Source organism: Toxorhynchites rutilus, chromosome 2 (assembly GCF_029784135.1).
Source record: "Toxorhynchites rutilus septentrionalis strain SRP chromosome 2, ASM2978413v1, whole genome shotgun sequence".
In the NCBI taxonomy this organism is placed as follows: domain Eukaryota; kingdom Metazoa; phylum Arthropoda; class Insecta; order Diptera; family Culicidae; genus Toxorhynchites; species Toxorhynchites rutilus.
Window position 1 is genome coordinate 333,484,586 of NC_073745.1, and position 27,178 is coordinate 333,511,763.

General features: G+C 38.6%; 1 protein-coding gene across 5 annotated transcripts; it reads right to left on the minus strand.

The window, feature by feature from the left end:
• Window positions 1-879: 879 nt before the first annotated feature.
• On the minus strand, window positions 880-27,178 carry LOC129765208 (14-3-3 protein zeta). Of its 5 annotated transcripts, none has more exons than XM_055765253.1 (7): window positions 27,029-27,178; window positions 11,241-11,452; window positions 10,969-11,082; window positions 10,713-10,839; window positions 5,058-5,181; window positions 4,086-4,249; window positions 880-3,348 (listed from the first exon to the last, which is right to left on the minus strand). In XM_055765253.1, the coding sequence occupies exons 2-7, from the start codon at window positions 11,300-11,302 to the stop codon at window positions 3,193-3,195; spliced, it is 747 nt and encodes a 248-aa protein (XP_055621228.1). In that variant the 5' UTR covers window positions 11,303-11,452; window positions 27,029-27,178; the 3' UTR covers window positions 880-3,192. The 5 variants fall into 5 exon arrangements, with proteins under 5 accessions (XP_055621228.1, XP_055621227.1, XP_055621232.1 ...); XM_055765252.1 differs by lacking the exon at window positions 4,086-4,249 and adding an exon at window positions 4,599-4,762; XM_055765257.1 differs by lacking the exons at window positions 4,086-4,249; window positions 27,029-27,178 and adding exons at window positions 4,599-4,762; window positions 26,676-26,699.

The window sequence follows — 27,178 nt, forward strand, 5'->3', positions numbered from 1 at the left end:
TGGCGCCCTTGGTCCCGAGATCATGCAAACATTCAAAAACAAATACAATCAATCATTACGAAAACAATATAATTTATTTTTAGGAGTGTATACAAGCTAACTGACTTTAATTTGGTATGTCGATCATCAGAATAGGTCCAGTAGTTCAAAAGTTATAAATTTTTGAAAAAAGTCATTTTTGGAAAAAAGTTGAAAAACTTGATTTTTTGGGCCACCCTAAAATAGAAATGGGCAAGGATAAGGAACAAAACTGTCACTTTTCACGAAAATCTGAAAACCACTATATCGGATTGACGTGGAATGGCTGTATACCCTTGTTTCAATGAAGTTGCTAAATTTATCCATCACTAGAAACAACCCTTATTCCACGCGGCGAGTGACGTGAGATAGCAAAGTTTCTCGCTTTTTTGTGGAAGCTACATTACTTTTCATACCCGAATCGATAACATGAGAACACGACTTCAAATCTCACTTAGTGACAAACTATAGTCACGCCATACGCCTACGGAAATGCAGTGACTTGAGCCATCTCACCTTACTCGCCGCACGGAATAGAGGGGAATATAGAACGTTGTTTAAACCGATAAACATCTACTTTCATTAATTTAAACGTTCCCCAAGACACACCACTCGACGATAATGAAATAGTAAAAGTGATCTACAGTTGATATAGCTATTCGAAATCGTGAAATCAAAACCAAAACAAACCCACATTATTTTTTAAAGATGACAAAAAGTTCAGACATGGCGTGAGTCCTTGGTGCACAACAATGATACCAGTAAAATCAAATGTAACAATATCTATATTGAAGACTCAACAATACTCACCACCTCCTCTAGCCTGCAGCAGCCAATTCGGAACGTAACGAGTAGTAGATGTCGGTTTTTTGTTTCTTTATTCAAGATTTTTACTCTCAGATCAGAGCGGTTTAATTTACAATACCTTCTTTTGCTTAATACGGTACAACCAATGAATGGAAACAGCGATATTTACCAAAAAACGAAGATGAGTATTTTTGATTCTTTTTCTCATTTATTTTGTGTGTGTGTTCATTACATTTACTGCTGGTTCTTCGAAAGTTTTACCGATCTTCATTTGCTTCAAATTTGCTGATGTTTCTCCTTCTCAGTCGTCTTTTAGCTTCTCAAAACGCTTGCGTATAATGCAATGAAAATCAAAACTGCTGGCTCCAATTATAACAGTAGCAATGTTTATGTAAATATAATGTTATTTGGGTTCCTCTATATTTTGTTTAGCAGTATTTCAACTTTTCGAAACATGGACAACTTTTTCTTGAACACGGTCTTTATCCGAAGAGTTCACTCAAATGAGAATTGTTGTGGCGCTCTCGTTGTGTTTTCAGCGCGAATGAAGTAGTTTCTAAGTATAAAATAAAGCGAACAACGAATGACCATTAAAATTGTAAATAAATAACTTGCAACATGCTTTGCTGCACTTGAGGAACTATACAATAGGTTTGTTAACATTTCCTCTACTTGCTCTGCTGCGGCGATTTTTTCTTCTGTTCCTGCAACAACCAGCAAGTCACCTAACCGAAATCGGTTTTGCTGCATTAAGATAAATTCTGCGAAGCAATATAGTTGCCAATTGACTACATTCACTCTCACCAGGTGAATAAATGTTCTTATGTTTTGTATAATATGGCATTCCGTTCTGTGGCTGGAAATCACTGGCCGCATCCGTTTCGGAGCTCCCGAAGTAGAAAAAAACGTGAGAACCGTTCACAAGCAAAAGGCATCGTCTCGATTTTCATACGGAATACAACACATAAAGGACATTCGCATTGTTACACAACATTACAGAGGCCAATCCGGTGCCGCCGCCCGTTTCTGTCGGATGGAAGGTTGAAGGAAAACTCGGTTTGACAAGAATTATTTTTTCTTCAGTTATTGTGGACACAGTTAATGTTGTTCCTGCTTTTATTTAGCTGTTTTCCATAGTTGTTTGTTGTTATAATACATGAAAAATCGTGAGTGTGTATTTCTTGTGAACGCCATAAATTAAAAAATTCTTGTTACAATTCTCCACAGAATGTGTAGGTAGCATTCTTAGCCATGTTTCCTCACAAAAATTGATGTTTTTCGATTTTTTTTCTCTGCCTTTTAATAAAAACTTTAATTCTTACATTATGCGCGTTATGTGTTCTCCTGCTGTTTTTTAGAGTAATAATTTCCATATGATGTTGATTTTTACGTAGAACGATGTTAGATGTTCTGTTCTTCCTCTTGATTAATGGTTTCCTACTTCCGCCGTCTATCTCGTGAGTTCTTAATTCGGCGGTATCGTAGTAGTTCTTCTTCCGTTTTAAATTGTTTTCTCTTTGATGAATGCGTAAAAAGACAATGCTGTTAAATTGTTGGCAAATACAGTTAAGAGTATCTCTTCTTCATTGGTAAAAAGTTGGGAAAACGCAGAACGCACGTTCGCCGTCCTAAAAGGTGCGCATGCGTTCCAGAGTGAATCACAAAGACTTCAAATGGGGGGGGATGGTATACACTTATAGAAGTTTTTCTCTTCCTTCTCCTTGACTTAGTTTATTCTTCGTATAAAGGGGGACACAGGGGCGTTAGAATAATACAATTCGGTTTATATTATGTTTTGTGGAACGTATGTTTCGAAGTGAACATTTTAAAAAGTCGAGAAATTCCAGAAAATTATTTTCAAAAAAAAAGACGAACACACTGCTGAAAACGTGTTCCAGATTTTTTTTCGCACACCGTAAATGTGCTGCTCTGCTGTCTGACTGCGCGAGACTGCCAAAAATGAATCCCATTTTCTAATGCTTTGTTCATATCTGGTAAATTACAAGCGACTAAGTTGTTTCGCGGCTCATGTGAAAAATAAAACAAATAAAAAGAATAACAATTTTCTGTGTAGTGAAACTATCTATTAACGAAGCTTAAACTTTTCGGATGTTTCCCAAATGGAAACAATTATAGGGGGAGGGGGATAAATAGAACATACATACAAACATGTATTTGTTTTCTCTCTTTTTCCTTTAAGACAAACTTCACAAAGTGTGTTTAGCGATTTCTTAAAGAAATGATTTTTGCATTTGTTTTTGCGTTTTTTCTTTGTCTTGTTTTTCTTTTTTAATTAATTAGTCAAAAGGAATTTCTATTATATTTAAGTGTGTGTGTTTTTTTTGTTTCTCATTAATTTTAGTTTGGTTAATTATCGCCACCTTCCTGTGGTTCATCACCGTCCCCTTGAGTGTCCGAGGTCCACAGGGTGAGGTTATCCCTCAGCAACTGCATGATCAGGGTGGAGTCTTTGTAGGAATCCTCGTTCAGCGTGTCCAGTTCCGCAATTGCGTCATCGAACGCCTGTTTTGCACAACGCGGTGCGGAGGGTAAGTGGTTTCGGATTTCGTTTAGTTCGTTTGCAGACACGATGGTCGCAACGCACGGAAAAAAGAAGTAAAATCAATATTATTATTTTGTTTCGCTAAAAAAAACTAAAAAAAGCTTTCTGTATTTAACAGTATTCGATAGGCAAAAAATAAAACAACGGAAGTGAGAAGAATAATCGTAATAAATAAAATACACAACATGTCAAATTTTTTAAGAATTTGGTGGATATCATAGTTTCAACTTATTTCTAACTAAAACATCGTCAGCATTCCATCGGGCGATATTCTCATTTGTTATTTGTTGTAGTTGGAGGAATGAGAGAAGTGTGTTTTCGGGTTTGGAACATATGGGTAAAATATTTTGAAAGCAGGATTGAAATCAGCTTCAAAGCTACACGGTACTTAGCAATGAAATGAGATACACTTGTTATCACAGGACTGAGGTTCAGAGTCCCAAAGTTCCTCACGCATACTTAGGTTAGGGAAAACATGTTTCATAAGCTTAGGTTTTTAGTTTAATGCTAGTAAATAACACACATCGAGACAAGGGGTACGAAAAAGCTGTTAGAAGGGATTAATCGAAAGGGGTTCATGGCTGTTAATTGTTGTGTTAGGCTTTCATCGTAAACCACGAAATGTAACATTGCGAGATACATTTGAGAGAAATCACTATAAATAGGGGATAAGTAACATAGAGAAGAGATGTATAACCTGTTTAGCCAAATGACAAGCTCTCGCCGGGGAGTTAATAATTTCATAATAAAACACGGAAAAATTGAGTGCGAGACCTAACCGAATCGGGTGTGTCGGCTGCATTTTCGATTTCGCAATATCGAACGCTTCCTGATACGATTTCTGTGAATCCTCAACCACAGCTATAATTGTAAAAAGAAAGAGATAAAGAACATGGGATAGAGCTCTAGCAAAGAAAACAGGATTTTGTGGTTCATTGTGATTAGCACCAATTGCACATGGTTTTATGGGGGAAACTAGGGTATATTCAACAAGGGAGCTGAACTGGGGAGAATGGCCGCACCGAAGTGTACAAAGTTTGAAACCGATATTCAGATTGTTCCATGCGTGAATGCATTCTGTAAATTGTTGACAAAGTGTTGCGCGATGTGTACTTTATTTCATTCAGATTAACTTTCCTTCTTCCGTGTTGATCGACAAAAGAAGAAAGCAGAAGACTAAGGAAAACTATAGATAAAATAACGTAGTGACCTGTTTCGCCAGCTGGCAGGCTTTATCTGGAGAATTTAGGATCTCGTAATAGAAGACTGAGAAATTGAGCGCGAGACCCAATCGGATGGGATGTGTTGGCTGCATTTTGCCTTTACTAATTTCAAAGGCATCCTGGTAAGCGGCTTGGGAATCGTCTACTACGGCTATAATTGGCAGGCGGGTGGTAGAGATATAATGACTATTAGTATGTTTGTGTGCTCTTTTCATGGTTGATATATTTTGCTTGGATACTATGGGCGTATCGCTGTGAAACATAAAGACCATGCGAAATGTCAAACGATCAGCAGTTGTTTCTGAGAGTTGATATGCTGGTAGTACACGTCTATTAGTTCTGTACTTTTTGGCGAGGTTACGTATACAACGGCTGATCACTATCGATTCCAATGTCCGCGTCGTACAACCGGATTGTGTCTAGCGGCAAGATAACGCAATACTCACTGTTGCGGGTTTCTCCTGTGGCTACCTCGGCTAGGTATCTGTAGTAATCGCCCTTCATTTTGAGGTAAAATACCTTACTTTCTGGATTACTCGCTTTGGGGATCAAGAATTTGTCCAGCAGGCCCTAAAAAAAAGAAAACAGAAAATATTTATAGAAACAGGCACGAAAATAAAATTAGAACTTGAACAAGTCAAATTTGACGAATACGACGATGTGTGTTGTAATTTCATAACTTTTGTCATCGAAACTGAGCTTTGTTTGAAAAAAAAAACTCTGCCTTCGACAAAGAACCTTGTTCTTTTTTCATTGTATTGCTCTAATGTCGTCTGAGTTCTATTGCCTTTGCTTTCTTAACAGGGATTGATAACATTGCTCTTTGCATGATGCAAAGTGCCTCAGATGCAATTGAACCCTTCGATATTCAGTACGCATTTGATTGAATACGTAATCCCAGCGGCTTATGTTAGACGAACAGAATGTAAGCCTCCGAACACAGTTTGACTACATCGACAATGATTGAAAAATGTTCATGAACATTGAAATTTTAGGTCGCAATAACCCTACAGTTAATCGAGGTTTGTGATGAAAAGATCTCAGATTCTAATTCAGAATCACTTTGAACTAGTCGAGACTCATAGAAAACAGAATTTACTATTTTGCTGATTGAGATTATTGCTACTATTTGAATTCTGAGCATCTCGCATGTGTTTTTACACAGCTATTCGCTTCATACACTATTTACATAACACACGCCCCACTTTGTCGATTCTTGAGTTTCTACTACTCTCCGCTATATTTTCATTTTTTATTTATTAACCCGTTTTATGCCAAGCTTTCGAAAAATCGAACAGCAACTTTTTTTTCATAATTTTTCATGGCTTTGGAAAGCAACCATATGGTTGAGGAGGCGATCTGGCATAGTGGTAACATTCTTCTCGCTTCCAACATTCTTCCAAAAATGGAAGTAAAAGTGACCGCCGGATATTCAACTATCCGGTGTCGAAACTGGCCAAATCACTATCCTTTTCATCACTAGTGGAATCAGTGAACCTAGTGGAAAATGTAACGAATAAAATTCTTGCGTGTAATTAGATCATTACCCTAGGTGTGTTTGTATAATGTTGAACGACATTAGATGGTTTTCCTAAACCCAAATTTATGACAAAAATAAAACAATATATTTAGAAACCTAATTAACAAAGGCATATGAGCAGTCCTACGCCTATGTATAATATTGATTTGTTGATTTTTTTGAATATAAAATAATAACTGTAAAGTTTTTCCTACATTGCAGAGCTAGTTTTTTTGTAATTCAAACATTCACAATTGGCGGACCAGACCAGAATCAAGACGATAGTTATAACTTTTCACGTTATAGATATTTTCAACGGTATTATTTTGAAGACATACTTTGAATGAAAGAATATTAAAAAAGTGATAATTAGTTTCAAACAAGGAAAAAATGAGTCTATCATTGCAAAGCATCCTCATCTTTGAGCCAGCATTTGATTCAGCAAACTAATCATCGAGGTATAATCGCAAACTTGTCGTTCTTAAATATACTATTAATTAAATGGAATATTATCTCATACGATGTATTAATTTTAACTGCATAACGTTAAAACGTCCGAAATTATGCAACCGACACAACGTTCAAACACCCGACATTATGCAACCAATATGTCTCTTATAAACGGGAATGAACACTTTCACTTCACGGAGTTCATTTTCACATGCAGCTGTCCGTGATAATGATGATAGACACAAAAAGATTAAGTGTAGTGTAAGTGACGTGAAAGTGTACGTGGCAGTGATGTTCGTCATCAGGCCCATTATTTACCGAGTTGAATTCATTTTAGTGATGCGGTTTCTAACCTGGTATGGCCATAACAATTAACTTCAAACGCGTTTTTCTCGAAACTTTTTTTTTCTCCAAACGCCATTTTAGCTTCTAGCATGAAAACACGGTCACGAATTGGACCATATAGAACGTAATGAACTTGAATGAATTTGATCGCAGTTGGGTGGATTGATGTCCTTTTCGAAGAGATCCAACCCGTTGTCTCGATACCACTGTAGTCCTTCTCTGCTGCCACCTTGCCAAATCAGGTCAAAACTTTACAGGTTTATAGTGAGCTTTAATGTGTGGAAGAATACGTTTTTCACAGGCACTTCTGCTTGTACATCTTAAAATCCAGTCTTGTTCGTCACAAAAATCGGGGTTTTTGTCCGCAGCTGAAAATACATTGCCAGATCATAAGCTTTCTTGTGAATTTATCGGCAAAACCAAAATTTAAACTTGCTAGGGACATCACTTCGACCATTGCCTTCTAGAACTTTTGTCCGGGAAGCTGCCCATGAATCATCTTCACGTACGTTTCGTTGTCCATGAGGATGCATCCTTCGTACTTCGTAAGAACCTCATTTGTACAACTTCCGGGCACGTGTCTTGAATATATGCTGCCTCAGTGTCCTGTTGCTTATCTGCTCCAAAATATCGAAATACTTCTCGCAGACGAATCCTTCTGACGGCGCTTTGGCTGGCATTGAATTTCTTGGTGATATAATAATCCGGCAGCCCTGCGATCGGGCTAATCAAACACAACATCTTCAAATGCAGCTTTGATCCTTAGTTCTACTGATACGCTTACTATATTATCAATCGATAGTATGCCGCTCACGGAAATGTTTGAGAGCGCTGCACACGATCGATTTAGCCAATCACAACGACTTCGCGATTTTCCAACCTGACCACATCGAATTTTCGAAGTGGGTGTCCAAAATTAATTTTTAATTCGTAGTTTCCATCCAGTATAACTTCTTTGAAATAAAATGAATCGCGACGAACTTTTCAGCACTGATAGAGGAAACATTTCAAAACAAACCGCTGTTCAAACATTCTAGATCCTCCTGCTGGTCGACGCTGCAGTAAAATAAACAGTGCGTCCAGATATTAAATGAGACGAGCTTTAAAGCAGCCAACTATACGCCTAACTGAAGAAGGCGGTCAAACAGTCTAGTAGGCAAAACGAGAGAGTTGGATAAACTCCCTAACTAATGCCAGGTTTATACGTTGTCAGTTACTCAGTGCGACTTGAACCCGTTTAAAACAAAAAAACTTTTAAGTAGTTCGGTTGCGAGTAACCCCATACATAGAAATAAAATGTCAAATTTCGTCATTTCTCGGTTTGTTTGACGTTTAACTCGCACCGAGTAACTGACAACGTAAAAAAAACAGGCATTAGGAGCTGCTGCCTTAATGATGTCAGGGCGAACAAAAGAATGCCGCCAAGTCCTAAGCAAGAGCACGTTTGCTATTGACAGATTGCACAGATCAGCTCAAGCGTTAGGACGAACATTTCGAACATCAGCTCTTCCGAGTTTCGAACAGTGATGACCAATAGAACTCGTAGCGTACGGCACCGATGAGGCGCCGCATCATCCACGTCAACTCGAAGTCCACGAAGTCCATCAGAGCGCCAGGAATCGGACAAATGTTGCATGAAATTTTCAGTGATATCATGACTTTCCGACCGACTGGATGTAGAGCATCTCAGTGAAAGTTTTCAAGATTCATACCAAGTATGACAATTGGCACGGCATCATGTTGCTGCGTATACCGCCTAATGTTCTCTGTGAATTAATTCTCTGAAAGTAACTAAAGATAAAGTAACTAAATCGACGCTTCTCTCCGCATGACCGACACAAGCTGAGTTCCGTGACGGCCGATCATGTGTGGATCACATAGCTACGCTCGGGATCATACTAGGACGAGTCATCGAGTTCTAGGATTGCCGAACCCCACGCATGTTAGGTGTGACGCTAACCACTCGGCCACGGGAGCACAAGGTCTTAGGGAAGCTCGTTCGTCTGATCCAGGTTTCATTTGTAAATGAAACCGTAACTTTTATCGTGATGGATGAGATCTCAACTGGAGCTGTTGACGGTATACCGAATCGAGGATTACCATTGAGTCCTTTTATCATGGAGCAACTGAACGATCTCGACATGCAGAACAAGTTTGATGGCCTCTCCGTAACGTCCCCGGGTACACGATTTTCGGGGTGCAGAACGAACAGAATAAATATGAGTAAATTGAATAAATATGAGAAATCTGGTTTCGAAAAGAAAAAAAAAGGAAAGATCAAGCTTTGATCGTGGTACTCACAAGAAAGGAAGATCGAAACTCGTGAGTAGATTTCCGAGAAGACGGCCACAGCCTGGAGAAGACGGCCACAGCCTAGAGAAGACGGCCACAGCCTGGACAAGCTTCCCGGTAAGTGTAGGGTAAGGCAGCGTGACTACACGTGAGGGTTTTCTCTTATCAAGTAATCGAACGTATGTCGATTCGGAGGCATTTTAAAGGAAGTTTTGTGCGTGCCATCGAGCACCGACACCCGCAGTTACAAATTTCACGGTATCCGGCAACAGACTGAGAAAGTGAAAGCCGTCCAATATTTCGGTAGCCAGTTAACGCCAGATGGTGATACCAAGACAGAATATCCACACAGACCAGGAAAGCTCACTTCTAGTCTTTTCAGATTTCCGAAACATTTGGCCCTCAAGCCAAAGCTCACTACGTACGAAAATCCAAATATTGAATTCAAACGTCAAATACGTAGTACTGTACGGCTGTGGAACGCGGTGTGTCTCTGCGAAGACAACGCAAAAACTGAAGGTGGTGTTCGCTAATCGATGCCTGCGATACATCTCCGGACATTTGTCAAGTTGATTGAAACGGAAATTTGGAGCGTAGGTGGAAGTGGATTTAACATACTCTGGAGTCAGCAAGGAAGCACAAGGGACGGATACAGAGGCTACTGGCGACGAAGTTTAGTTGCAGATATATGTATAAGCTTTCGACAAGACTCTATCTTGCTGACAAGCCAAGGCAATAGCCGGCAATCGTCAACTATGGAGGCCTTTTCGTTAATCCTACGTTTCAGACAATCGACGCGGGACCAGTAATTATTTAATACAATCGGGTTCTATTTGTTTTTTCCTAATAATTCAAAAAGAAGTTTTGAGAATTTTTTCAGAACAATCCATTCAGACATTTGACGCATAATGTGAATGGTTGCATACATCGCAGGAATGTGTCGAAATGTGTTAGTCTCGTACGTTTTAAATTTATACCTATATTTCCTATTTGAAGGCAGTTGAAATCCATTTAATGGGTGCCTAAGAACTTTACAAAGCTGGACTCATTGCAGCCAAATGCGAATCTCTTATAAGAAAATGATAATTAACTTTTTATCCAATAATATTTACTGATTTACTTTAATGAAACTTAACTTTATGGAAAAAAAGTTAAAATTCGATAGAATTTCAATATTTAACAGCAAAAACGTTGAAGTTTCGAGGGGCTAGCATTCTATTCAACGAAAACATCTAGAATTCTATCCGCCTACCGAATATGGAACACATTTACGTGGAATTTCAATATCCTTCGAAGGGGAATGATCTGCAATTTCCATTTCTATTCGCTCCAAGCCTGCGTGCTGAAACTGGGTTATAAATTGATTTTCCTACTCATATTTTTCGCGTTTCTACTAATCAGTCATTGCCGGAGCGGCTTTTTCGTGAACTCACCGCCCCAAATGGCCCGCGGTGGTCGCAGTAAAATTTGTTTCGAAAACGGCCTCCACACTTACCAATACTTCGTAACAGATTTCCCTAAGCTCCTTCTCGACTCGTTCTCTGTATTCCCGGGCCAGTTGCTGTTTGCGGGCGGAGGATTCGGTTTTCTGCTCGATGGACGATATTACTCGCCATGACGATCTGCGGCAAAGTTATGGGAAGAGAAAATAGCAAACGAAAAAAACGTACGTTTATAGTTAACTTCATAATCGTAGCGCAGCAATACAATCGAATTGGGAAGGGGGAAGAGCGGTGGTTTGGATAATCTACCTTCGTGCACCGACAACATTCTTATAGGCGACAGACAGCAGGTTTCGTTCTTCATTTGATAGTTCTACGCCGGTTTCTGTCACTGATTTCATCGCTTGTGCCATATCGTCATATCTGCAACACGGGGAGTTCCATCAATGGTGTAAGGAAAAAAATCGAGGAAAAAGAACAAAGAGAAAAATATAATTAGCGACGTCATGTTTTTGCTGATTTTCTTTTGCAGCGTTATGATGAAACTGCTGCTGCCGCTGATGGCGAAGCTACACACTTACCGTTCCGACTGTTCGGCCAGTTTGGCCTTCTGTACCAACTCCTCCTTGTCGACGGTAGACATTTTGCTGCTGTTTTGTGATTAAGCGAGACGCTCTGCTGGTTAGAGTAGAAAAAAACGGACTATAATCGAAGTTTTCCGAGAGCCCGAGACGGTCCGACTTCAAGGTTCTGCAGCACTCAAACTATGATGCAAAAAATCGATAGTTGACCCCTGTGTAGAGAAAAAGAGAACATATAGAGAGAGGGGGGGTCTGGTGTTATTATGAGGTGGTGATGGGGCGCTGGCTTCGGCTTGAAAATAGACCAAGTGTTGTTTGCGGATAGATCAGATTGAGAAGACAACATTTATAGCGCAGTTCTCGGCGAGGGGTGATTCAATAGGCCTTCGGTGGCACGGTAATAATATGGCAAAAGTAGTCGACTATGCGAGTCGTCACTAGGAATTTCCTCTGTGGAACAATTGTTTGCGAATAATGGGATGCTGCTGGAGTTGAGCACGTGAGCTCGGAAAATCTTCCAATGCTGTCTACAGGGCGGGGCAAATCACTAAAGTTTGATTGATATCGTAGCAACATTTCACAACTTATTTTTATTTTCACAATGTAATACAGTTAAACACATACGCACGAGCAAAAAAAACAGCGACAGGCCACAACATTAAATGACGGTGGTGACTAAGCGCAATGTCGACCACGAAGAACTCACATGAGTCAACAGCAGAAACGTGATACCCTGGTGTGACGTAATTCGCGCAACAAAATGTGCTTTTTCTAAATGCCACAAAGTTAGTCTCTTTTGTGTCACTAATTATTTTTAAATGCGACCGACCGTATCACTTCCCAAACGAGGGCAGGATTCCTCTCACTGGACACCACTCTTCCTTCTTTCGAGACGTTCCTCCAGTGCAGGAAGAACAGATGCAGCAGCACCGACTGGAGACGACTGTTCTTTTTTCGGTTATGTTCCAGCTGGCTGGCATACAATGTGTGGTATGTCTTTGCGTCGGTCCGATTCCGACCGTACGCGAATTCGTCAGGCTCTATGTAAGAGCGAGAGTCAGATCAAGTGAGCGAGTTGGGAAGAGAACCGACAGAGAGTTTACTGATGGAGGACGATTTGAGCAAGGATATAAGTAAGATCGATGCACTCGAACCGTATCCGATTCTATATGGCTTTTAGGTGCAACTCCTATATACCCCGGAACGCTGGAGATCGTCACCAGCGTGTGTGTACACAACGGTAAACGTGCTTTGCACAGAGAGTGTAGCAAAACTGGCAGCTAGACAAATGGTTACGGAATTTTCTGATTTAATACTGGTGCCAGGCTCTTTCGCTGCCCCGATGCGCCATTCCTGCGACTGCCACCACGCTTCGTGGCGTGATGACGAAGAAAATCAATAAAATGTTCTTGTTGTATCCAACCGATCCGCACATATTACTTCTGTCTCCTCTTTTCGTTCGAATAACTGATTCAGCCTTTTGGAATGTGTCCAATTTTCACCGAGCGACACAGCGTGAGAGCGATTGAGGGGGGAGACATGCCGTACCGATTGAGAGCGAGAATGGATGCACTGAGAAAATAACGGAGATTTTCCGATTTCTTGGGCAGTACATTTTCGACGATATTGTGCCGCAACTGGAGTGCCATAATTTTCCCCCAAACTGTTTGCTCCATGTACCCATGGTCCTGACACGAGCTAGACGCAAATTTGTGGCAGTTTGGCGCTCAAGTTCTTCGGTTAGTTCTTGTCCTGGCGCATTGGGAGAGTTTCCGATATTATAGTTTCATGTGCGATTAACCGGAAGATTGGTAGTCGTCAATGATGGAATTTGAACCTTCACAAATAATCCGTTTGTTATCCTGCATCATTAGTACGCATAAGTCCCTCGAATCGTTCGAAAGACATGTGTCCAATTATCCAAGTGCAGTAACGTAACAGTATCTCCACTCGTTTCTAGTTGCCCATTCTCTATCCCGATAACATGGAACAAAGTGACGCATTCTTTCTCCTTCAGGTTCCGATACCACTATTTGAGTCTGAGGATCAGGAATCAGAAACAAGTTTGACAAAGAAGTTTCGTATTTATTAACTACACCACACCTATTTCAGGGTGTCGACTCAAAACCAAAAAAAAATTCTCTGATACATATTTCCTGATTTTTCAGTAATTTTTTAGAATTCAGATGTATACCAATAATCAAATTCTCTACTAATACATTAGCTATAGTTCTTTAAACATTTAGTTAGCTTAAGCTATGAAATTTGAGAACGTCTGTCGATCTTGCAATAAATGAATTGTTTGTAATTTTCAATTCAGTTAAACGACAACTGAGAAGTGTCGTTAAAGATTAAAACATGAATTCACTAATTAAAGTTATCTTGAAGGACCCTTAAAAACTAGTACAGAGTGAGTCATTTTCATTTTGATTCGGATCAGTTTCATGGGACTGTTACGATTTTAACGAAATGCTTTTTTTGCAATCTTTCGGCTGCTTTTTGTGCGTTTTTCTTCGTTTCACCTCCAGAGATTTTGCTTCTGGAACTTGCTCATTAATTAACTCATTTAATGCAAAATCGTCTTTCTTTCAACTTTCCTTATCTTCTATTCTAGATAGAGAATGAGAATTTCGAGCTCATTGAATTAACTAGCTCTACATTTTTATTGATGCTACCCTCCCAAAGTAAAGCATACCATCATAAACCTGTAGCATAGCACAACCATTTCCTCACGAATGTTTTCTAAAAACATTCGGCATTAACACTTTGCGGTCGTTTGTTTGCTCTCAGACACCACAGCAAGAAAGTACACTGATCTTGTACTTTATGCAACAATATATTTTTCTTATTTGTTCTAATAGAGAATTCCTAGACTTCTTTAAAGTCTGTAAGACATGCAAGCATAAGCTCCCAAGCATAAGAACGTTCCAAGAACATTGATGTCATGTAACGATTTACCACCTCCATCTCTTCTTTATCCCAAAATCTGACATTCAGATCCATCTGCAGTCTCTTTGTAGTCTTGTTCAAAGACTCGTCGAAACCAACGACAAATTTCATAACTTACAAAGTTTCATCGAGCTCTGATTTAGAATTCAGTACAAAGCCAAACATCATCATAAAGCTCATTTTATCACGCCCTAGACTTCTCAGCTTTTGGTGTTATCAAAATTACTGCAATACTCAACATTTTAATTTCGAATTTTATTTTTCCCAGATTGATGACAGGATTCCCTGATGTTCCCTGACATTATTTGAATTCCCTGACAGGGTAGTTGACACCCTGTATTTGCTTTTGCTTTTTTTAAATTAACAGATACAGCGCGGACTCGATTATATACAGTTTTTGATTTCTTTTCACTGTATATAATCGAGTCAAAAAAAAAATTTGTTTATTCGTTTTTTTACATGTATTTTTTGTTTTTTGAATATAAAAGAGGAATTTGATTTTTGATTCATCCCCTTAACCCTTTCACGACCACGGGGACGCCGATGTCCCAAGCAAAAATCATGGATTAATTAAATATTCACGTAACCATTGTAAATTATTTTTTTATTTTAATATTTCGGAATGTACCTTTTTATTATTTTTACTGGCAATACATAATAGCGACCATAGGGACATATTTGTGCCATAAATTTAACAAAAAAAAAGGTAAAAGTTTTTTGAATTTTTAGTATAAATTATGTTTTTAGGGTGCCTATTGATTCATAACATATAGCTAAATTGATTTAATAAGGTACCGTAACCTTATGGTCCTGAAAGGGTTAAAGTCAGAAAACACCTTTCTCACATGAAAAAAAATAAATTTATACAAATTATCTCAGGAAGTGATAGACGATGAAATTTGATTAAAAAATCCTTCTACGCATATGTTCGAATTTCAACAATGACAGAGTTATTGAACTTTTTATTTTGTTTCGGACTTTGTTGCCTCAAACTGGCTCTACATTACAAAGTACGCTACGGAATACAATTCTGTTGCTTTCATTTCAAAGATGAGAAAATTTAGTACAGGATATAGTAGTGTAACATGCAAATTAGTCGATTTTAATGAAATTTTGGAAAGAAAAACTTAAAAATTTATATTAAACTAGACTTTTTCTATCAAGTGAATTGAAGCTCTCTAACCGCCCTACAATTTGTTCTTTGAACTCAACTTCTATCTTTCATAATTTGGCTGCATATCTATATAAACAATTCTTGGCGAAAATTCAAGCAAAATCTTCAAAAATCATTATTTTACTCCACTGTACAAGTAATAGCCATTTAAATTACACCTTAACGTTGAAAGGTTACATTTTTTCTTGAAACAAGTCATTTTTGAAAAATAAAAAAAAATATTTTTTTCCAAACTGTATATAATTGAGTCCGAAATTGTATATAATTGAATCACATATAACCGAGTCTATATATAATCGATTCCGACCTGTAGTTCGAAAAATCATGTTTTCGTCTTTCTTCCAAAAATTCATTACTTTTAAACTACTGGACGATTTAGATGATCGACATATTAAATTGAAGTCAATGAGCTAGTCTTTTGAAAAAGGTAAATCTTAGAGAAAAGGGGAAAACATGATTTTCCGGAACACCCTAAAATGGAAATGGACACCCTAATGAAAACATAAAAAAATAAAATCCAAATGTTTTGCGATAATGAAAAAAACTACCAATTTTGACGAAAATCTGAGAATTACTATATCGGTTTGGCATGGACTGGTTCATTAATTTAACATCAGAGAAATCATCCCATATTAAATAAATCAACCATATTAATAAAACGTCTTTAGGTTGTATAGTAAAACTCCGATTATCCGCGGAATAGTCTGGCAAGGCCATATTTCAGCATGAAAACTATGCTTATCAATACGGAAATCATGAAACTATCCATCTATAAGATCGTGAACACCAGTAGACAGAAAATGTGAACGCCATGACCAAAAACAAAAGAACATAAGCCTCCCACTCACTTAAAAATAATCCGGAAAGATCTATGGACTTAGTTTAGAAGTATCAGAAACGGCATGAAGGTTACCTGGTTTTGTCAGTGTTGACATAGCATTTTTATCTCCGAATGAGTCAATGCAATGTTTCAATATTTTGAAAAATAAACTATCCATTGTCCAAAAATATTTTAGTTTTAAGCTTCCAAATGTCGAAATTATTTCAAAATTGCCCTTTCTACGAGTAGTGGCAACTATATTGCCACCAACAATTTTATTGTTTTCTCAATAAATTATCACTTCTAGCCTTATTTGGTAATTAGTTCTGATATCTAGCAACAAGCCTGATTTTTTTGAGCGCGAAAAAATAAAAAAAAACTATTAATTTCGTGTTAACATCTCCCAATTTAGACCAGCAAGAGCAAATTTCCCGAAAAGTCATTTAAAAACAGTCAATTTGTTGAAGTTTTCAATGCATATAAACTGTTTAGGACCTGCTGAGTCTGACCATGTGTTTTATCAGTTGTTTTTGTTGAAACTAACATCAAAAATTCATATACATAAAAAACATTTTTATCATCAAGTGTTTACCGCTAGACGGACAGGTGGCATCTATATTGCCATCAACATTTTATGCTAACCGGGCGATTGCAACTATATTGCCACCATTTTTCCCAATGTTTTTAATTGTTTTGCGTATTGAAAAAAATAGTTTTGTGTATTTTAGCATGTAAACATGTCGTTGTATTCTAGTTTGCGTTGATTGCATGCCTAATTCTCACGACCCGTTAAAGGGTAAAGGCACTACTGAACTTGAACAACGCAGATACTTCAAAATTACGTACAAACATCTGAGCCTGCAAGTGAATCATTTATAGATTCTTCGTAAAGTAAAACAGATTATAATCTTCTGTGACTTGTGACTTCCGGGGGCTCCGATTATGTAAGTCTTGACATAGAAGTGGTCGCTTCCTATAGACCTCGAATACATGTTGTGGAGGATTTTTTGGGCCTGATCACGAACGATTCGCAAAAGCTTTTTTTCCACAAAGGGTGTATCCCCGATTTCTTTTAAATGAAACTACAACGATTGACGAAATAAAATACTGTACTACTCCCTCTTACACCTGGCCAAATTTGATATAAACGGAACATTTTCAATGATAAAATCGAGTGATACAAACAAGACATTACTGTAAATAGTTTATCCGACTGATCGTCCGCTGTGTTGACAGATTTATCTCTCTAGACGCAAACGTCATCGTCGCCGCTGCCTTTTCTGTGATTGCCGATACCGACGACACTAAACCCATTCATCTCCCCCATCTCTGGAAAGGATAAAATATTTTTCGCTATCACAAACAATATGTTCACTAGATGCATACCCTTTAAAACTCGGGGCAGGCAGCAGCCCATAAAACATGGACCGAACCAAATTCAGGAGAGAGCTAGCCAGCCATGAGGACGTGAATAAATGCTACTGTGTGAGGTGGTCACAGAGACGGGAAGAGATTCATTTCACAAACCCGTCGTCTCCGCCACCACCATCATGAGAGGGAAGAGATGGCGCGCGCTCACGGAGCAGCATCACAAAGGCACTGGCAAAAACACGCAGAATCGAGAATGGAAAGGAAAAAAATGAATAAGAAAATATATATAGAATTCGAAATAAAAAATGAGCAATACATTTTCAACGGGCAATAAAAAAACACAGAAAAACATATCGGAAGGCATTTGTCCCTATGCGGAGCGAGCATAGAAAACCAATCAACGGGAAAGATTGGACGCTGGCATCGAAGTAAAACAGAAAAGAAAGATGGCACCCCAACCGGGATGGATTGTGCCCTGTAGGAAAGTTTTCTTCTCAGCATTGCGGCAGACGAAATTTACCTTATTTTAAAATTGGTTATTAGCTAATAAAATTCTGTTAATTTTCACAGCTCTCGTAGTATCACTGGTAATCCGTCTTTTTGCTTCTTCCAATAGAACAGTTTTTTTTTCTGTCGGCTCTACTTCTGTGTAGAAGTTAAAATTCTCATTTATCTTTTGCGAATCTTTCCGTTTTTCCCCGTTTTGCACAGAAGTGACTTTTATCCGCACTTTCCGCTCTTTCTGTTTCGCTTATTTAAAGACAAACGGTTTAAACATTTCTATCTATAACTACAAAAATGTGAACATTCCCGATAAAAAATTTAAAACGAACTGAGTAAAATTTAGAACTGTTGTAGCAGTATGCCTTCCGGAAGCTCACTGACACACCGACAGAGCTGAAGAGAGAAAGCACAAAGACGTTCACAAGAGCAGAACCAGCCATCTAGCTAGCCAGCAGCAGCAGCAGCCGTCGTCGGCAATGATGACGACGAACACGTGCGCAGGCGCATCCGATGAACCTGTCCCCCTGTACCGGTTGTCCGTCCCTTCCAACGACAACGGCTTTCCTGCTTCTCCCTGTGTCTGCTGCTGCAGCAGCAGCAGCTGTATCAGATCATACCATACAGCGGGAGTGAAGAGGAAAACATGACAACTTGGGTTAATTTAAATACCAAACCACAATGTCGTCGTCAATTCATCACAAACGATTTAGCCGATGATTATGATAATATTGATAACCAAGAGATAGGATGGTGGTAATGAAGCGAGGTAAATTGCGCGTAGCCATGGAAAGCTGCTATGCATGATATGATAAGAACAGGAGCAGTAACAAGAAAAAAAACAAGTTCGCTTCGGTGACCACAAACGACGCATGCTCTGGCGGCGCGCTAATGATGAAGACGAACCTCTCGTCGATGGAATATAGTTTTCCAATGCGAGAAGGAAGGAGGCAGGGAATCCGTGGGAAAACTGTGGCATGAGAGAAGGAAAACTGCCCGATTTTCTGGAAAAACATATTCGTTCTTCCCAGAGCATTTGGTTGCAAAAAAAGGAGACTCGTCGACTGTTGTCAAGTGCATTTTCTCTTTTGAAGCTTACGATGAACCAACCCAAAAATTGTATGTTTTGTTGTTGTTGTTGCTGCTGCTGCAAAAACCTGAAATAACCAGCTGAACCTCGTTAGGTACGTTAGCACGGGGTGAATGCTTATTCCCTGCTGCGACTTTTGCCAAATTTCGGAAGATGTTTTCCGAGAATAGGCGTGACGGTGGGACTGAGGGAAACCCTTTTTTTTGAGCATTGAGCGCTTGAATGCTTTTGATGATGGAAATGTTCCAGGCAGGTTTAGTTGAATATCGTTGGGCGAATCACTTATTACGTAGCAAAATCTTGTGGAAAAATAGAACAATTTTATTTATACAAAGATTAGTCAAAACGAAACGAGTGTTTGTTTGTTATAAATACACATTTTGTCATCTTTAACTCCTGCTTTTTACAATCTCTGTATTACTTGTGAAGGTTGTTTCTCAGAATGCTTACAGTTTTTTTCAGTGATTTGGACTTCAACGTCGTCATTTAATTGTTTTCCAAGTTTCGGGGACAATGTCGGACGAGTAACAGTTTGGTTGAAAAGTTCATAAGGTTGACGACTAGATGGCGCCTCTTGCAAAAATCTACTTGACTATCACAAAGCACCATCTTTCAATGGATACGTGTCAAAATTTGAAAGCAATCGATCGATTGGTTCGTGAGTTACAGCATTGAGAGTGAAGCAACTTTTGATATTGTGAAAAAAAGGAAACATCCGAATTTCGTGTATTGATGGCAAAATTGCATGAATTGGGCTTCGAATTGCTTCCGCATCCACCGTATTCTCCAGATCTGGCCCCTAGCGACTATTTTCTGTTCGCAGACCTGAAGAGCTGGCAAGAAATTAAAGACCGAAAATGAAGTGTTACCGAAACTGAGGCCTATTTTGAGGAAAAACCGAAAGAGTACTATAAAAATGGTATCGAAAAGTTGCGAGATCGCTTAAATCGCTGTATCGCCCTCGATGGCTCGAACTTTGAAGTTGGCATGAAAAAAAAGCCTCCAAATTTGCATGCTCAATAGCAATTTCAAATCTTTATGATTTGAATGAAAATAATAGCATGATGTTTTATAACATTGACGTTGTCCTGACTCAATCATTTGTCCATATATTAGGTTGGGGAAAACGTTATCGGACATTGTCCCGTACATGGGCAGCTTCGCGCCCGAAACCGGTAGACACAAGGTGAATTTTAGTTCGTTTAAGTAAGAACAACAAGTATTATGTCTTGTCTCGCGTCGCGTCTCATAAGTGTCATTCTGATAATGTCTCTATCATAGAGGTCTTGGTTCTTATTGGCGAAAAACTCTAGCAATAGATTTTTACAATCTTCTCTTGATCCCAATTACTTATCACTCTGGAAGCTAAACTCACCGAGCTATGCTGATTTCTGTTTGATTTCTATACATTCTTTTTGATTTTTAAAAATTCTTTTTGGCGACCCTACTGATGACAGTTAACCAATACATGTCCCGCTCTAGACGATCGCTCGCTAAACATCCTCCTTTTTTATCATAGGATTCGATGAGAATATCTTTGAAGGACTTTCATACATTCGAAAGTCCTTCACTTCGCAAACTTCTGGAAGCAGGGAACGTTGGAGAATAGGGTTAGATCTGGTTTCTACCTATTTCATTCTTACTCCGTTGTCCTGTGGATTCGTTGTTCATTATTTTGAACACATAGCAAACTTATCATGCACTTTTTTCTGAATAGTTTCTAATCGGTATACTAAGTAACTGTTTTGAAGTGTTGCCAACATTGAATCCAATGATATTTTCAGAGTTTGAAATCACAGTGAACCCTCTTGTACCAGGAACACGTTTCAAGAGATGTCCTGAAGACGACTTCAAGACACGTGACCATTTGCTAACCGATCCTGTTTTGTTGTTTGTTTTGACAGTAAAACGACTTCCGCAGCTGAAGGGTGATTCGGAAAAAAATACTTCTAACTAGAAAAGTCAGGGGGTGTCGGTTTTACCCTGATTTCCACTACATACAAGCAAAAATACAAGAAAAGAATCCTATTGTGAGCCGATTTTTGTGATCGAATGAAATAAATTTGGCTGTTGCTTTCCGAAAACATCATTCATTTCCTAACCGCGAATCAGGGCTGATTTGCTAAGGCCATCGTTCTAGCATGCAGCGGCAGGGCAGGAACTGCGGCAAGAGTGTCAGGGTCGGCACAGATGCCATTTAAAAAAAAAAAATCCTTTGGAAAACGACTCATCAAAAACTCTTGATTTTTAAGCGACATTTGTCATTATGTTATTTGAAGGAATTGCGTATAGTGATGGACCAAACAATAAGACCACATTAAATCCAAATCATATCGAGATGCAGAGGTATATTGACGACATCTATTGAGATTTACACATTTGATAGTGAACAATAAACTTTCACCCTTTGCCGTCGTATTAAATTTGGGCATGAGTGTCGTACTGGTCGGAATTATTTCTCCTTGAAAAAGCTGTGGTACATTCAAGATTATGCAAAATAAACATGTTTTAATTTTTTTTTGTGAACTATATATATGTATTAACTTAACTATGTGTTTTAATGTGATGTTTTCACTTTTCACTTTCAACAAACAAAGATTTATTTACATGAGATAACTGTCCGTTTTACCCGTTTTATTTCAATAATTTAAATTTTCCACTTACGAATGAATTTATTTTTCCGTACATACCTAATATCGCTTCTTTGTTAACTCACAAACCCAAATATAACCATCAGAGAATTGAATTTTGATATTAAACCACCTAAAATGCCCAATATCGAAGCCGCTAAAATTACATCTACACACGGAATCATGAATGATTTTCGGTTTTTGCTTCCCTATTCCCCTTTTGATCAGTATTTATTGTCATAGAGTGTTTTAAATATTATGGAATAACATGTAGAAGGCGTTCTCATTAACAGAAATTTTGAATTCAAAATGTGACTATACAAATCAATCACCTGTCCATATTACCCCCGCTGTCCGCATTGCCCACACTTTCCCTACTGTTGCTCAACATGAAACATGTGCACAACCAAAGGCTTCAATTTAGTGTTACTTCTGTTGATACGGGTTTAGTCCAACCTTTTGAATTAAACAAATAACGGTTTGATGAATGTCCACAGAAATATTGAAAAGCGTGATGTTGTTTCATGCTGAATGGAAAATGTCACTAAAATGGCCATTTTTCTGGGAACACGATTCAAAGCGTCCTCCAGGGTTCGTTGAAAAAAAGGTTTTCTGATTGGAAGTTTGATCAACTTCTGCACTTGAAATTTATTCAGATTCTGTGCTCGATTTAATGAAATCTACTGAGCATTTCAACGTACAGTAGACGTGGTATTGCATTTTCCGTAATCACACGTAAAACTCTTGATAATCACATGCCGAACACAGTTCATGAATAAAAACAATGAATTGCATATTTTATCCTGTTTACTAAGCATGATCTGTTTCGTGAACATAGTTTAAACATGCTGATCTTATTCTTTTATTCTGTTTGCTGCTGAACTTCAATTTCGTCTGTTTTTTTGTACTGTATTTTTGTTGAATTTTTATAATCCCACGAAGAAACATTGAGCAGTTATCGAGTTGATAAACGACAACTTTTCTTACCTGTCATTGATGGCGAATATAATAAATACAGGCTTTACGCGCACATTTGTACAAATTTCTCAGACGAATAACTCTCTGTAAACGGCATCATTGATTTCAGTGTTGTAGCCAACATGACATGACAATAAATAACCATGAGGATATTTTACGCAACGTGATGCTCCCGTATGCCGATGAGAACATGTCACAGGACAACGATCCCGAACACACAGTATTGAAGAAAACTTGAAGATGCTTCGCAAACGAAAATATAAATCCGTTGGTTGGTCCGCATAGTCTTTAGATTTAGCAGCGTGGTATGCTATTCCAAGTTCTACTTGTAAAAAACTGGTGGCAAGCGTTCCACGAAAATTGAAAATGATTCTAGGAAACGAAGGTCATGCCACGAAATATTGAGAGTAATTTTTTTAACATAAGAGGTAACTTATGTACAGAAATAAAGGTTGATTTTATTTTTTATAATTTTATAATAAACACTAATTCCCACAAAAAAAACTTTTGAAATCACTAATTCAGATAAATTCCGACTTTGTCCCGATTCCCTATTGAATCGAGTTTCCGCAGTTCGTTATGATATAATATCATGGCATCCGGCAACTAAGAACAGTACGCAAATATGGAGAAAAAATGATTTACACTATCAGCAGAGATGCCAACCGTCCTGATTTTTTAGGATTTCCCAGACTTTAGCACGCTCCCCGATATCCTGACGAACACTCAATATATCTTGATTTTTCTTTACATTGTTCGTAATAAATATACTGGTTTCCATGTCAAAGTTTTTTGTCATGATAGTTCTCCGTTTCGCACTTGTATATATCTTACATTAAGTTAAATTCTCTAGACGCAAAGCTGTACTTTATCCTAACACGTTGTTTGGTCGTGTGAGGTGTATCTTGTTGCCAGATCGAATTTAGAGAGCTTCCTTCGGGCTAGAGGAAGGCAGCCCAATGTGCCGGTGAGAGATGTGTTGACTCGGTTAGACCTTGATTACATGTCCCAAATATATGTTTCTAATCTCGAGTCCACCGCGAGTAATCGGTTTCCCACATTACTAACCATAGATTTAAGAAAATTGTTCATATATATAGTTTTAAAAATATATTTGAGATTTCGGCTCCTTTAAACTTATGTAACTGAGCCTGTAAAAATAAACGAATTTATAAAAAAAATTAAAAAAGCTGTACTTATTTTTTTATTATTGGCCCTCTTTCCGATTTGTGCTGAACGGTGGGGTTGTCAATCTTTGGCATATCTACAGAAAGAATCATGGAAATAGACCTTTGATTAATTTCGTCAGAGCTATCTATGAAGGACTTCCAAGTGACAAAAATCCAGCAAGGATCGAGCTCATGCAGATCAAGCCTAAACACTCGAAGTCATCGGAAGTTAGGTTTGACGGAATAAATCATTTCATTAATACGAATCCAACTGGTACCCAACGAAGGTGTGCGTATTGCAACCGATGTACGACGTATATTTACTTGAAGTGTCCTTCGGAGTGCTTTTTCCGGTACCATACTCAATGATACTAAATCCGATACACTGCCGTTCTACGTATAACTGCACTATGTTCTATACAATCCCTATGAACCGTGAGACAATTATGCGTAGAACGACAGTACACAAAAGTGCTAATAAAGCATAAAAATGGTTGCTGAAGCTGAATTTTATGAAATAAAACCGTTTTGCTCGATATTCAAATGATTTCCATTTTTGATACTGTATCGGCTCAGCGTATGAAATTTCATACGTCAGATGTCTCAACTTCCAAAGAACTCCAAACCAAAATATTGCGTTTTCCCCCCGTTTCGGGACAAACCTAGATCCAAAGTTTCATGCCATTTGGATCAAGTTCTTGTACACCTGGGCAGTAATGGGCTAAGCCGTGTGAAAGATGACGAATGATTGTGAAACAAAACTATGGATATAAAATTAAATTAATTGATTAAAAATTATGTTTTTGTTATCCCAAAAATCGACATTAACTTTTCAGACAATCCATTATGAGCTATCCTGATTTTTATTTTCATTTTTCCTGATTTTTTAAAATTATAGTTGGCAACCCTGACTTTCAATGTATTTATTATTTTCGCCATCACTGTAACACAACGTATTATCTAGTGGTGCCACCTGGCGTAAAAGACTGTCTTATAAAGTTATACATCGCATCGAAACAGAAAAAGCCCATTTGTTTATATGTTATCTTTTATCCAAAAAAATATCATTTTAGAATATTGGGAAAGATCGCAAAAATAGGATTACCGAAAATAAATCCATCATAGAATTTCAATACATCATATCCAGCTGCGATATTTGGTTTTTTGTTCGCTGATATCAAATAAGCAAATCGTTAAATTACTTCCCTTCTAAACATCGAGATATGCATAAATGGAAGATGATGTATAATAACATACGAGCGGCGAAAACAAGCGCAAGCGGCTGATGTTTTCATATCCGATGACATCACGCGTTTTGCTTACGACGCTCTCGGGTATATGGTTGCGTAACTGCTCCGTATGGACTGACTCTGATGGGTAGTATTTTCGTTCAATTGTAATGTATTCAAGAAATGCACAACTGAAAAACGCACAAAACGAGCTGGAAATTTCCACATTCCAGCTTTTTATCTCACAGCGCGACCCATCAATGACTCCCAATCAGATTGTGATAAGGCGAAAACAGCGTAAAGAAACCGAACCAATTATGTTAGCCCATCTGCGAAGACGAAACACTCCGGTACCTGGCCCACAGCACATTTTATCTCGCACCGCAAGCAAGCATGTCTGGGAGTGTTATCAAAATGACATTGAAGCCATGTTTTCTCTCCCGACGACTCCCCAATTCATCACTCCGTGCGAAGGTATTGTGTATACAACTTTGTGAACGCAATAAATTTACACCGAACACGTTTTGATAGCTAACTTGCTGTCATCGTCTCTAAAATGGCAGATTGGGATTAATCCCACTGGCAGTTGTTATCTATATGGACGTAAATCGGTCGCCGCTTCCTCATCGCGATGTTCATGCTGAATGTCATGTTTTACGATTATTACGATTACGTTGCTGCTTGGATTCTTGTCGTGTCATAAACCGCAGGTTTATATTTAAATATGTACGCTACGCCTCTACGCATAGAAAATAAGATGCTGTCAATACGACTTTGCTGTGTAGGTTTCATCAATCGAAATCTCTCTCCAATGTAGTTGTAGCATTTGAGCCACTCAGCGGAGCGGATATTCAAGCGGCAAAATGACCGTGGATTAACACCGCTTTCAATCAACTAGAGATTCGACATCTGCATACGGCATTCGGTCGGATTATTCTGCAGCTGTCGGAAAAAAAACATGAGAACGATGACAAATTCTGTTGATACGACGATGTCCGTGTGAAGCCAAGGTCGCAGACTTGCCTTGCTGTTGTGTGCGCAGCAGTTTTGGAAGCTATCAACCGGGTATCACTAATTATCGGTTTGCCATTAACCACGCCCTCATCCTTGCTGTATCGGAAACAATCGATTAATAAGCATATCAAGGCTCGCAGCCCTCCCTTATCTAGAGTGCGGTAATAATAACGCAGCTCTAGGATATAACTCTGGAAAGATACGTCTCATTACTTTAAATCATGTGCACACATCCGAAAGGATACTGCAGCATATTTCAAGGGCACTCAAACAACTAATGTATTACTAAGGGGCCGATGATTTCAATGAATTCAGGACGGATTGACGATATTTCATGCAATTCAAAATGTGCCCCCGGCAGCAGCGGAACAATCTAGAAAAAATAATTGAGCATGAGGAGCTCGACAGCCGTATAGTTGAGAGAATCATGCGTACTCTTTCCACTGTCGGGTGAAACGGCTATTGAAAAAAAAAAGAAATTCAACTTAATTTTACGTCACACGCACTCACATGTAAGGTGAACACATCCAGTTCTACCTTTTCCAGCTGGTCCCAGCAGCAATCACTGTTATTCTGAAGCGATACTCGCCGGAAGCACTTTCGAAGCAAATACCCGGGGATTCGGGGAAGTACAAAAATTCATGCACGGGAACCGAGAGCGCACCACACCGGCTTTGAAGAACTTTTGCTCGTGTCTCTCAGAAACACTAAAAAACCAGCCAGGAGCAGTCAAAATGGCGACTGGACACTCCTCAATGCGTCACGCCAGCTTATCGCACGAAATATTCAAAATCCCAAACCGGAAATGGTTGAACTTTACCACGTACCGATCGAGCACACCATAATTCGCAATTTTTACTTACTTTTTGCAAGAAGGGACAATCTTTCGCGTACAAAATAATGGCACACACACTACTTTTCAACAGAATCAGCTCTCGAAAAGACTCCACGGTCGCAGTATCAAAAATCGATCGATTTAAGCGCTAGTCGAACAGTGCTCGCTCGCGACAACA